The 12,433-nt window shown below is 35.6% G+C and overlaps 1 protein-coding gene across 12 annotated transcripts in view; it reads left to right on the top strand.

Moving 5' to 3' along the window:
- The window catches only part of DOCK3 (dedicator of cytokinesis 3), a 304,579-nt gene that overhangs the window by 36,660 nt on the left and 255,486 nt on the right, over positions 1 to 12,433 (top strand). For all 12 annotated transcript variants that reach the window (XM_061397473.1, XM_061397477.1, XM_061397469.1 and 9 more), the window contains exons 3-4: positions 5,370 to 5,410; positions 8,556 to 8,611. In XM_061397473.1, coding sequence (XP_061253457.1) covers positions 5,370 to 5,410; positions 8,556 to 8,611 — 97 coding nt within the window. The remainder of the gene's footprint in view (positions 1 to 5,369; positions 5,411 to 8,555; positions 8,612 to 12,433) is intronic.

The following is a 12,433-nucleotide window of genomic DNA, read 5'->3' as shown; positions in this document are numbered from 1 at the left end:
GAATACAAGACCACCTGACCTGCCTCTTGAGAAACCTGTAAGCAGGTCAGGAAGCAACAGTTAGAACTGGACATGGAACAACAGACTGGTTCCAAATAGGAAAAGGAGTACGTCAAGGCTGTATATTGTCACCCTGCTTATTTAACTTATATGCAGAGTACATCATGAGAAATGCTGGACTGGAAGAAGCACAAGCTGGAATCAAGATTGCCGGGAGAAATATCAATAACCTCAGATATGCAGATGACACCACCCTTATGGCAGAAAGTGAAGAGGACCTAAAAAGCCTCTTGATGAAGGTGAAAGTGGAGAGTGGAAAAGTTGCCTTAAAACTCAACATTCAGAAAACTAAGATCATGGCATCTGGTCCCATCACTTCATGGGAAATAGATGGGGAGACAGTGGAAACAGTGTCAGACTTTATTTTTCTGGGCTCCAAAATCACTGCAGATGGTGACTGCAGCCATGAAATTAAAAGACGCTTACTCCTTGGAAGGAAAGTTATGACCAACCTAGATAGCATATTGAAAAGCAGAGACATTACTTTGCCAACAGAGTCTGTCTAGTCAAGGCTATGGTTTTTCCAGTAGTCATGTATGGATGTGAGAGTTGGACTGTGAAGAAGGCTGAGCGCCGAAGAATTGATGCTTTTGAACTGTGGTGTTGGAGAAGACTCTTGAGAGTCCCTTGGACTCCAAGGAGATCCAACCAGTCCATTCTGAAGGAAATCAGCCCTGGGATTTCTTTGGAAGGAATGATGCTAAAGCTGAAACTCCAGTACTTTGGCCACCTCATGCAAAGAGTTGACTCATTGGAAAAGACTCTGATGCTGGGAGGGATTGGGGGCAAGAGGAGAAGGGGACGACAGAGGATGAGATGGCTGGATGGCATCACTGACTCGATGGACGTGAGTCTCAGTGAACTCTGGGAGTTGGTGATGGACAGGGAGGCCTGGCATGCTGCAATTCATGGGGTCACAAAGAGTCGGACACAACTGAGCGACTGAACTGAACTGAACTTAAAGGTAATGTGACTCTGCCTAGCTCCTTAGCCTCTCAGCTGCTGCAGAAAGCTGGGCTTCTTAGAAATTTTCCCTGAATTACCGCTGTATGAATTGGGCAGTCCCACGAGTGGATATTGTATCGAGTAGCTCTCAGTGTCAACCTTTTTTTCCTTAACTCAATGGGACTTTGATTTTTGCTGAAATATCCTCATGGAGAAACTCAGCTGATGTGATTCTCTTTTCTCGAGGATTATAGTGTCTCATATCTTGTCTCAGATAGTTGCTCCCCATTGTTCTTACACAGTTGTTTCCTGTATTTTTTTCAGGTTTATATTTGTCTAATGCGAAATGTTTTGTCAGCGCTAGAACCAGAAGTTAGTAAATGTATTTTATATGTATTTGAATTATAAAAGAGTTTTTAAAATGTCTTATTCAATGGCAGTATTATTGAAACTTGTTTATGGTTCTCTATAAGTTTATGGAGAACCATAAGCTTAAAGGAGCAATAACTCATTTGGGAGTAAAATTTCTCAATTTTTAATGTCCATTTATTTTTTGCCAATTATTATCTTTTATACTTACTGCATATAAAGATTTAAAATAGCATTAAATTATTTTGTATGCAAATAATACACAAGGTTATTCTTTAACAGTTTGCAGTGAAATAATAGAGGATTTTGAATGTTGACCTTTTGAATAATTATGTCCACCAATATTGGGGCTGAATTATCTATAAATTTCTTTCTTTTATGTAAGTGGTTGGTACTTTCTTCCATGCCTATTAGTTATATAATTGGAAAGAGGATAAAGAGTTGGATGGGCTGTGAATATTTTTATTGATATACCAAAGAAAAAGTTAGTATTTTTAGAAGATTGTAGATCTTTGTTTTGGTCCTTGACTTTACAGTTGGTTCCTTCTTTAAAGTGAATCTCTGTGGATCTGCCATTCATAATGAGTGATAACTTTTTAAAATTATTTTTAATCATGATATGGAATGAAATAGACATTGTGCCTGTTATCTACCTGTCTCTAATTCAGGGATGAGCAACTGTTAGCCCTAGGATGGGAGTGAGAATGAACACATTTGCCTTGTTTCCCTTTTATCAGACAGTGAAGAATATGTTATACCTTTGAATAAAAAGTTTAAAACTTCGTATTGAAGGGTACTTTTTGTTGAACTTCATTTGGTGTTTCTGATCTAGCTTGATTGGTTTGCACCCGGAATCTTTGTAAAGGCCTGCTGATTGTTGACTGTCACATGGCCTGAATTATATAGAGGCTTCATTCTTTTGGGTTAACACTGCTAACACTGTTCTGTAGCCTCTCTGTCAGCAGCAATTGTAGTGGTACTGTTGGCTCTTTTTGATAGTATAGCCTTACTTACATTGGGAAGGGCATTTCACAGCCTAAATAATGATGCGTATTTAACAAAGTGGTATTCAGCTGTGTTTTGGGACTATAGATGTGAAAACGCCTGGCACAGGGACAGGTGACTGCTATTTTTTTGTCTATGTGTTTAAATAATTGTAGCTTTCAGATAGATGAATTAATCTTCAATATATGTATTTACACACAAGACCCAGAATATTTTCTCTTAATTTGTTTTTCCTTTCTTACTGATTGCTTTTCTAACCTAATAGTGTTAAATTTTTTATTTTATTTTTTAACTTTACAATATTGTATTGATTTTGCCATATATCAACATGAATCCGCCACAGGTATACACGTGTTCCCCATCCTGAACCCTCCTCCCTCCTACCGCCCCGTACCATCCCTCTGGGTCGTCCCAGTGCACCAGTCCCAAGCATCCAGTATCGTGCATCGAACCTGGACTGGTGACTCATTTCATATATGATATTATACATGTTTCAATGCCATTCTCCCAAATCATCCCACCCTCGCCCTCTCCTACAGAGCCCAAAAGACTGTTCTATTTGCTGTCTTGTATACAGGGTTATTGTTACCATCTTTCTAAATTCCATATATATGTGTTAGTATACTGTATTGGGGAGAAGGCGATGGCACCCCACTCCAGTACTCTTGCCTGGAAAATCCCATGGACGGAGGGGCCTGGTAGGCTGCAGTCCAGGGGGTTGCGAAGAGTCGGACACGACTGAGCGACTTCACTTTGACTTTTCACTTTCATGCATTGGAGAAGGAAATGGCAACCCACTCCAGTGTTCTTGCCTGGAGAATCCCAGGGACAGGGGAGCCTGGTGGGCTGCCGTCTATGGGGTCGCATAGAGTCGGACACGACTGAAGCAACTTAGCAGCAGCAGCAGCAGCATACTGTATTGGTGTGTTTCTTTTTGGCTTACTTCACTCTGTAAAAAGTTTCTTTTTTCTCTTTTAAAATCAGGCTTGAACTGACTCTTTAATTTATACACCAAGTATGTTTATACACCAGTTGTGGAAGGTGTAATCATCCAGAATTAAGCTGACAAATGTAAACACTTACATCTGTCTCATTTCATTCACATGATAAGTACTCACTGAGCATTTATTTAGTGGCAGTAAGCACACATACACACACTGGTGTCCTGCTTTTCTATTTCTGTGACAATATAGTGTTCTCAGTTCTGTTTTTTGTACAGTAATTGCCTTTAAACAGTATGTAATGTTTTCTCTCAGTTTTATTATCTTTGAGAGTATAGTGAATCCCTACTTGTCTTTCTAAAATCTAGTGTTTGCTTCCTGCTTTTCAGTCTGATGTGGTCATATATATATATATATATATATGTATTTTAATGTGGTTATATTTTATTTAAAAATCTATTTTCTGTACTTTTTCCATTTCCTTTGTGGAATAATTGCTTAAATAGAATACACTTTGAGTAACTCCTGAATTAAAATCTCTATGATTTCAGTATAAAATAGGACTTAACATTGCATCTCAATTAGAAATTTTTTCATTTATTACCTTAATTTTTAATCATATTTTATAAAACAGCATTTTTAGAGACTAAATGTGATATTTTGAAGGTAGACTTTTTGGATATACATATTTGAATTGTCTAACTTTACTGGTACAGAATTAAAAATTTTAGGTAAGATTACCATTTAAAATTTATTTACTTATTTGTTTATTTTTTTGGCTGCACTGGGTCTTTGTTCCTGCACACGCGCTTTCTCTAGTTGTTGTGAACGGGGCCTACTCTCTAGTGGTGGAGTGTGGGCTTCTCACTGCGGTGGCTTCTTTTGTTGCAGAACACAGGTTCTCAAGTGCTGGCTCAGTAGTTGTGCTGCATGGGCTTAGTTGCCTTGCAGCACAGGGGATCTTTCTGGACTAGGGATCGAAACTATATCCCCTGCGTTGGCAGTCGGATTCTTAACCACTGGACCTACTGGACCACGGGACCAGGGAAGCCCTTTATATCATTATCTGTCCTGTTTAAGATACTGTAAAGTGTCTTGTTGGTAAGGTTATCACTTTTAAAAAAACGAAGATCGTGAGACTTTCAGGTGTAAATTGAGTTATTCAAATTTATGGTCTCAGCTGTTGTACTAAGCAGAAATAAGGGTATTTCTTCTTTTATTGTTTGTTATGATTTCAGGGGAGAAAAAGTTGATTCTTTTCCTCTTAACTTTGTTGTGAGTCTTAAAGATTAATACATGAAATTAACTCAATTTCAGTACATGGAATAGTAAGCTCTCAGTTAATATTAGTTATTATCAACAATCTCCTCTTTCTTTTTTATTTATATTCCTCCTTTAAATACAACTCTTGGCCTCCTCTTCTATTCACTGGAATTCTTTCCTCTTAAACCTAAGTACAGAAAGTGTAGCAAAACTGAAAATAATAGATTGAATTTGAAGAAAGTTGGCAAAAAAATTTCCTTTCTCTGAAAACTATTTTTATTGTGTAATTGAAACTTTCACTGTTATTACTGTGTATGAATGGTAAGAGAGAATAAATGAAGTGTTACTGTCAACTTTAGTGGCTGGAAAGCCAAGAAATGAGAGTAGTGTAGTTCAGTGCATGGGAGATTCAGGGAGACGAGATAGAAAGTCAGGGCTGTACTCTCCTTATCTGTCACCAAAAAACTATATGATTTTGGCATTTTCTTATCCTGTAATAGTTTCATCTGGGAGTTTTCAAGGAGTTCAATATGTGTCCTCTGAAGTATTTACTAATTTTTTTGGTCTTTTTCAGTTGAAAGGATCTTGTGTCTTTGATGAAAATTGGGAATGTTATATTTTATTGTAAGATTTCTTCTTTTGGAGTAAACTATGCTTAATAAACTCATAAAGTGCCTAAAACTTACTAGAAAGTTTTGCATTAAATAATTATCCTAAAAATACTCATGTCTTTCATAGAAAATGACAAGAATATGATTTTAATATCTTTTGTATGCTTTGTTTTAGGTTGGTATAGGGGAGTTTCAACAAAGAAGCCAAATGTAAAGGTAATAAAAAGTTTATTGTTACCTTTTCTAATCTAGAAAGTGGCCTAGTATATTTGTTTGATATAAAAGCAATCCTTGCTTTCCATCTTTTAATCTTTTACAGTAGCCACACTCATTCTTTCCTTTACAGAACTGTGTCAGACTCTTCTCTTTCTCAGTGGTATTACAATGACTTTTTAAAAAGGACAAAATGTGTGTGTGGTAATAGTTGCAAAGCTTATTTTGAAAAAGCCTATATAGGATATTTAGTATTTTTCCTTAAAATAGTTGACAGCAAGTAAATTTACTTTTTTATAGGCCTACTCCTGTCTAGCCCTGTGATTAGTTAGATCACTTTATTTCTAAAATGAAAAAAACTTTTAAATAATTTTCAATTAGATACATCTCTGATCATAATGTTCTTGTTAAAATATGAATTTAAAGAAGACTGTTAAGTGCCACATGCTAATTTTATGAACTAGATTTATATGTTTATTCTCTTACCAAGTAACAGTAATTTGATCAGACCAAATATATTTTAGTTGGCAATTATAATACATGTAGCAGCATTCTTTTCCAGTAATGTATTTGCAAAAACTTACTTTTCTCTATAATATTACTATTTTTTCTTATGTATTTTTCTGTGGCTTAATATTTAACATATTATGTTTTTTCTTAAATAGAAAATACAAAAATGATCACATATTAATTTTTATTAAAAATTTTCAGAGTTGTAATCATTAATTTTTCAGTAGAATCACTTACTGGTTTTTAAAGTAGTGATTATAAGAAGACAATACCCTCAAACTTTTAATTCCTCATAGCCAGGGCGTCTCATTTTTGTCAGAGTTGACATTTTGGGCTAGATAAATCCTTGTTATTTTATACATTATGAAAAGTTTAGCAAAATATATGACTTCCACTCATTAACGTCTCCTCACAAGTTGTGTCTCTAGACATTGCTAAAGGCCCTGGGGCTGATGGGTGGGGTGGGAGGTGGTTGGGGTGGTGGTGGTAAAATTGTCCCTGGTTAAGAACTACTGAGATAAAGGAGTCATATATCAAGAAGATATAGTAGTAATAAATATGTGTACACTGGAAATGGAGCCCCCAAATACATTAAACAAATAGTAATAGATTTGAAGGGAGAAATAGATACCAAATAATAATAGGGGCCTTCAGTACCCCATTTTCTGCACTGAATAGGTCATCCAGACAGAAAATCAACAAGGAAATGTTGGACTTGTACTATAGTTTAAATCAAATATATCTAATAGACATAATATAGAATATTTCATACATCAGCAATAAAGTACATGTTTTTCTCAATTGTAAATGGAACATTCTTCAGACTAGGTCATATAACAAGGCTTTAGTAAATTTAAAAAGATTGAAATCACACCATGCATCTTTCCTGACCACAATGGTATGAAACTAGAAATCAACAACAGCAAGAAAACTGGAAAATTCACATGTATGTGGAAATTAAAGAACACATTCTGAACAACCAGTGGACCAAAGAAGAGATAAAAAAAATCTTGACACAAATGAAAACAGAAACACAATATCCCAAAACCTATGGGCTACTGCAAAAGCAGTTTAAAGAGGGAAGTTAATAGTGATAAATGCCTACAGTAAGAAAAAAAGAAAGATATTAAATAAACCATCTTACTTTACATCTGAAGAAAGTAGAAAAAAGAAGAAACTGTGGCCAAATTTAGCAAAGTCAAGAAAATAACAAAAATTAGGGTGGAAATAAATGAAAAAGAGACTAAAAAACATGAGAAAAGGTCAATGAAACTAAAAGCTGTTTCTTTTTAAAGATAAAATTAACTGAGGGAAAAAAAAAAGACAAGGAGAAATGAAAGAGCAGACATTAAAAATGATACCACAGAAATACAAAGGATTATAAGAGACTGCTATGACAATTGTATGCTAACAGATTGAACAGTCGATAAGAAATGGATAAACTCCTAGAAACTTAAAACCTATCCAGAATGAATCAGGAAAAATAGAAAATCTGCATAGTCCAATAATCAGTAAGGAAATTGAATCAGTAATTATTAAAAACCTCCCAACAAAGAAATGTTCAGGGCCAGATGACTTCACTGGTAAATACTACTAAACTTTAAAGAAGAATTAACACCAGTCCTTCATAAAAGCTATTCCAAAAATTGAAGAGGAGGGAACACTTCCAGATTTGTTTCATGAGGCTAGCATTACTCTGATATCAAAGTCAGAAAAGAACACTGTAGGAAAAGAAAGCTACAGATCATTATCACTGATGACTATAGATGCTAAACTCAACAAAATACTAGCGGTATGAAACAATCCCATTCATGATAGCATCAAAACAATCAAATATTTAGAAATAAATATAACCAAGAAGCTGAAAGATCTGTACACTGAAAACTGTAAAATGCATTACTGTAGTCCAGCTGCTGATGGGCTTGTGTGGTATAGACTGAGTTTATTACTGACAGTGGTGTGGGCCAAGTGTATTAAAAAAAAGTAGACCATTTGTGTTTTATTTTGAAGGAAGTTTTATACATCAGGAAAAGGAGTGAAACATTGATTGGAAAATGTAATTGATTTTAAAACAATACATTAAAAAAAATCTTTCTAAGAATTGAAATCAGATTATGGCAGATACCAAAGTGGAAACCATTTGCAAAGAGTAAAACAAGAAACATTTGTAGATGCTCTCAAATTGATTTATTCTTTGTAAATACAAATGTTACCCAGAGTGTGAGAATACTTTCTCTTACTCAGAGCTGGATAAGCTGTAAATTGTTGGTATATGATAGTATATGATAATGTTGATATTGTAGATACATGCCAAGCTCTGTGCATAAGTCTATACTATCTTAAGTGTGATTTGATGGAATATTTCTCAAACTTAAAAAAAAAAGTTTTTGTGGTTGCTTAACACTAGTTTTTTCCCCTTGTGAATAGACTCTGATTGCGAATGGCAATGAAATTCCTGTTGAATATAGTTTGTGCAACTTTGTATTCTTAATTAATATGTAAAGTGATTGCTACCTGAAGAGATCTACTGTTTTGTTGATAGAGTATTTCCATGCTGAAATCTGACTGTTAATTCAGTCTAAATGAGATGTTAATCACAAATTACTTTTTCTAATAGGAAATCTTATCTCTTTTATAGGGGATCTTTCCTGCAAATTACATTCATTTGAAAAAAGCAATTGTCAGTAATAGGGGGTGAGTAGTTGACTTTGCTAAACTTATTTATAATTTTTATTGGCTGCAGAGGAAGACTTTTTTCCTTTTGATTCGTAGTATAAAATACGCTATTACGTTTTCCTGCAAAAATATACTTTATCATATATAATTCTGAGGATATAATTTTATCTTAAAATACTGACAACTTTAGTTTCTTTTCCTATATACTGGAAAGGTAACCTGAGTTGTTATGAATTTCATAAAAACAGTTATACATGCAGTATATTTTACAAAATGATGTGTTATTTTGAGAGTAGTCTTTGATAGGATAGGTTCAGTTTAGTTCAGTCGCTCAGTCGTGTCCAACTCTTTGTGACCCCATGAATCGCAGCACGCCAGGCCTCCCTGTCCATCACCAACTCCCGGAGTTCACTCAGACTCAAGTTAGTGATAAACCTGTCATTTTGTTTCTGTGTATGAAAAGTGAGGGAGACTTTTAAGATCTTTCCTTTTTTGCAAGTCGAAATTGAAAAAAACTGTGGAAATGGCAATAACTCACTCCAGTATTCTTACTTGGAGAATCCGATGGACAGAGTAGCCTGGTGGGCTACAGTCCATAGGGTCACACAGAGTTGGACATGATTGAAGTGACTTAGCACACATGCACACTTAAAGGCATACCTGAAGGATAAAATGATAGTGTATATAATGGATGTATAGTTTGATCACAAAATTATGAAACAAAAGCAATTGGTGAATAAAAGAGAATCAAGATGTAATTATATAAAAATGTTAATATCAATTGCTTTTGCATGTTCAAATTGTGGGTGATTTTAAAAAATTGTTTATTTTTAATGTCTTATTTTAAAAAGTAATATGTATTTTTATAGGATTGTGATTTTATTTTTAAAAATCAAACATCATTTTAAAGATCCTGTTTAACTATGATAGCTTTGGGGACTAGAAATGATGTTTTTGACCAGAGGTTGAGCTAGCATTGGAGTATCCTTCTGGTAATTAGGATTTAGTCAGGAAAAGAGAAACTTGTGAGTCATTTTATAAAATAGAATTTAATATAGGGAATTTTAGACACATATTTGGAAAAGACCCTGATGCTGAGAAAGACTGAAGGCAGAAGGAGAAGAGGGCAAGAGGATAAGATGGTTGGATGGCATCACCAATCCAGTGGCCATGAACTTGGGGAAACTCCGGGAGATGATGAGGGACATGCAGGCCTGGAGTTCTGCAGTCCATGGCATCACAGAGAGTTGGACAGGAATTGCTGACTGAACAACAAATTTGAATAGTGAAAGAAAAAAGGGAAGAAATATAGGAATAACACAAAATAATCACTGCAGTAAAGCATTCTGTACTTTGATGCCTGGGAATACAAAAGACAAAGGTTGGGGATACCAGAACCCAGGAACTGTAAGTATTTTAGGATATGTATTATATCTTAGGAAAAAGTACATTCTCTAACATAATCACAGAATAATTATGGTGCTCAGGAAATGTAACATAGATAGAATAGTTCAGTTCAGTCACTCAGTCATGTCCACCAACTCCTGGAGCTTGCTCAAACTCATGTCTGTTGAGTTGTTGATGCCATCCAACCATCTCATCCTCTGTTCTCCGCTTCTCCTCCTGCCTTCAATCTTTCCCAGCATTGGGGTCTTTTCAAATGAGTCAGTTCTTTGCTTCAAGTGGCCAAACTATTGGAGCTTCAGCTTCAGCATCAGTCCTTCCAGTGAATATTCAGGACTGATTTCCTTTAGAATGGACTAGTTGATCTCCTAGCAGTCCAAGGGACTCTGAAAAGTCTTCTCTAACATCACAGTTCAAAGGCATCAATTCTTCAGCACTCAGCTTTCTTTATAGTCCTGCTCTCACATTCATACATGACTGCTGGAAAAACCATAGCTTTGACTAGATGGACCTTTGTTGGCAAAGTAATGTCTCTGCTTTTTAATATGCTCTCTAGGTTGGTTACAGCTTTTCTTCTAAGGAGCAAGTATCTTTTAATGTCATGGCTGCAGTCACAATCTGTGGTGATTTTGGAGCCCCCCAAAATAAAATCTGTCACTGTTTCCATTGTTTCTCCATCTATTAGCCATGAAGTGATGAGACCAGATGCCATGATCTTTTTTTGAATGCTGAGTTTTAAGCCAGCTTTTTCACTCTCCTCTTTTACTTTCATCAAGAGGCTCTTTGTTCTTCTTCACTTTTTGCCATAAGGGTGGTGTCATCTGTGTATCTGAGGTTATTGATATTTCTCCTGGCAATCTTGATTCCAGCTTGTGCTTCTTCCAGCCCAGCATTTCTCATGATGTACTCTGCATATAAATTAAATAAGGAGGGTTACAATATACAGCCTTGATGTACTCCTTTCTCGATTTGGAACCAGTCTGTTGTTCCATGTCCAGTTCTAACTGTTGCTTCCTGACCTGCATACAAATTTCTCAAGAGGCAGGTCAGGTGGTCTGGTATTCCCATCTCTTGAAGAATTTTCCATAGTTTGTTGTGATCCACACAGTCAAAGGCTTTGGCATAGTCAATAAAGCAGAAGTAGATGTTTTTCTGGAACTCTTGATTTTTCGATGATCCAGCGGATGTTGGCAATTTGATCTCTGGTTCCTCTGCCTTTTCTAAATCTAGCTTGAACATCTGAAAGTTCACAGTTCACGTACTGTTGAAGCCTGGCTTGGAGAATTTTGAGCATTACTTTGCTATCATACTATAAAATATATAGTCAAATTTCAAATGTCCCTAATTGTCCCATGAATATTCTTTATATCTGTTTTCATTTGGTTGGTTTTTTGGGGTTTATGGAGTGTGGTTCAGGATTCAGTCAAGAATTAAATATTATATTTCAACTTTGTCAGCAGTTCTCCAGGCTTGGTTTTCTTTTTCCTTTTTATGCCATTGACTTTGTTGAAGTGCCCAGGCCAGTTGTTTTGCAAAATGTCCCTCAATTTGTGTTTGTCTGTTTCCTTATGGTTAGATTCGACTTAAGCATCTTAGATAGCAGTACTGCATAAGTGGTGTTATGGATTAAAATGGTCAGATTTCTCCTGGATATCTTCCCAGTGCTTGGTTAGATCAGCAAGACAGGGACTTAGGAGTCTACCTTAGCAAATATCAACCAGGAATTGAGGGTCTTTCAGTCAGAGAACATGCACTTTGTTTCTTTTTTTTTTTATTTTTATTTTATTTTTAATTTAATTTTATTTTTATTTTTTATTTTTTTATTTTTTATTCTTCCAATTTTATTTTATTTTTAAACTTTACATAATTGTATTAGTTTTGCCAAATATCAAAATGAACTTTACATAATTGTATTAGTTTTGCCGAATATCAAAATGAATCCGCCACAGGTATACATGTGTTCCCCATCCTGAACCCTCCTCCCCCCTCCCTCCCCATACCATCCCTCTGGGTCGTCTCAGTGCACTAGCCCCAAGCATCCAGTATCGTGCATCGAACCTGGACTGGCAACTCGTTTCTTACATGATATTTTACATGTTTCAATGTCATTCTCCCAAATCTTCCCACCCTCTCCCTCTCCCACAGAGTCCATAAGACTGTTCTATACATCAGTGTCTCTTTTGCTGTCTCGTACACTGGGTTATTGTTACCATCTTTCTAAATTCCATATATATGCGTTAGTATACTGTATTGATGTTTTTCCTTCTGGCTTACTTCACTCTGTATAATAGGCTCCAGTTTCATCCATCTCATTAGAACTGATTCAAATGTATTCTTTTTAATGGCTGAGTAATACTCCATTGTGTATATGTACCACAGCTTTCTTATCCATTCATCTGCTGATGGGCATCTAGGTTGCTTCCATGTCCTGGCTAT

The sequence above is a fragment of the Bos javanicus genome, chromosome 22 (genome assembly GCF_032452875.1).
Source record: "Bos javanicus breed banteng chromosome 22, ARS-OSU_banteng_1.0, whole genome shotgun sequence".
Taxonomy (NCBI): domain Eukaryota; kingdom Metazoa; phylum Chordata; class Mammalia; order Artiodactyla; family Bovidae; genus Bos; species Bos javanicus.
This window is presented reverse-complemented; position numbering and strand designations above follow the sequence as displayed.